General features: G+C 70.3%; 1 protein-coding gene across 1 annotated transcript; it reads left to right on the top strand.

Moving 5' to 3' along the window:
- Window positions 1-254: 254 nt before the first annotated feature.
- LOC106002916 (zyxin-like) lies at window positions 255-942 on the top strand (the record flags this gene model as incomplete). Its single annotated transcript, XM_013037666.1, has 2 exons — window positions 255-346; window positions 612-942. A coding segment is annotated over exon 2 (316 nt), but the record flags the coding sequence as incomplete, so codon positions are not given.
- Window positions 943-1,031: the final 89 nt, after the last annotated feature.

Raw genomic sequence — 1,031 nt, 5'->3', positions numbered from 1 at the left:
GAACAGCCGATTTGAGAAGGAGGGACAGGCAAGCCCAAAAGAAAGCCTGCAGCCCCGTGCCTGCCACCCCACACCGGAACCCAGCTAGCTTGGGGGCGCGGGGCGGGAAGGGCGGCGCCCAGCCCGGGGCGGGGAGCTGCGAGGCGGAGGGCGCAGCGCGGAGCTGCTCGCGCTGGCCCCGCCCCCTCGGTGCCGGCTCCGCCCCCGCTGCGCTGGGCGGGCGGGGGGGGGGGAAACGGGCGGGGCGCGGCGTATATAAGGCGAGGGGCGGGCGCCGCTCTTTTGTCTCTTGCTGCTGCAACGCGAGTGGGAGCACCAGACCTCGGGCTCGGAGCGAGAGGCCGCGGTGAGCGCCGCCCGGGGACGCGGGTCCGCGGGGTGGGGTTGGGGCTGGTGCGGCATGCCTGCGCGCGGTGGCCCCCGAGCGGGACGCGGGCCGACCACGCCCTGGGGTGCGGGGGGGGGTGTGCGGGGTGCACCCCGGTCCTCGGCCTCGGGACGGCCGGGAACGCCCCAGCAAAGAGTGCCACGTCGAGAGGCGTTGGCGAAAAGTGCCGGGTGCGGGGCGCTGGCCACCGGCTCAGGGCCAACCGCCTCGCTTTGCCCCCTAGAACTGTTGGAAGAAAATGGCAGACAAGCCCGACATGGGGGAAATCGCCAGCTTCGATAAGGCCAAGCTGAAGAAGACCGAGACACAGGAGAAGAACACCCTGCCGACCAAAGAGAGTGAGTGCGCCCCGGCTCCGGGTGCCGCGGGTCTCCGCCCTGCGCCCCACCCCGCCCTTCCCCGGCCAGCCTCGTCCTCCACCCCACCCCCACCCCACCGGGGTCCCGGGCCCCGGCGTCCCCAGACACTCTTTCCAGTCGCACAAAGCTCCCGGTGTCTCCCCAGCCCCCAGCCTCCGCGGGTGCCTCGCCCACACCGGGTTTGTGAGCTCCCCGGTGGGGTGGAGGGGGTGGGGGTGCAGATTTAAATGCATATTCTAATGAGAAGCCCATTTTTTAAGAATAAATGGTTAATTGGAGAATCA

Source organism: Dipodomys ordii, unplaced genomic scaffold (assembly GCF_000151885.1).
Source record: "Dipodomys ordii isolate 6190 unplaced genomic scaffold, Dord_2.0 Scaffold1000005915, whole genome shotgun sequence".
Classification (NCBI taxonomy): domain Eukaryota; kingdom Metazoa; phylum Chordata; class Mammalia; order Rodentia; family Heteromyidae; genus Dipodomys; species Dipodomys ordii.
This window is presented reverse-complemented; position numbering and strand designations above follow the sequence as displayed.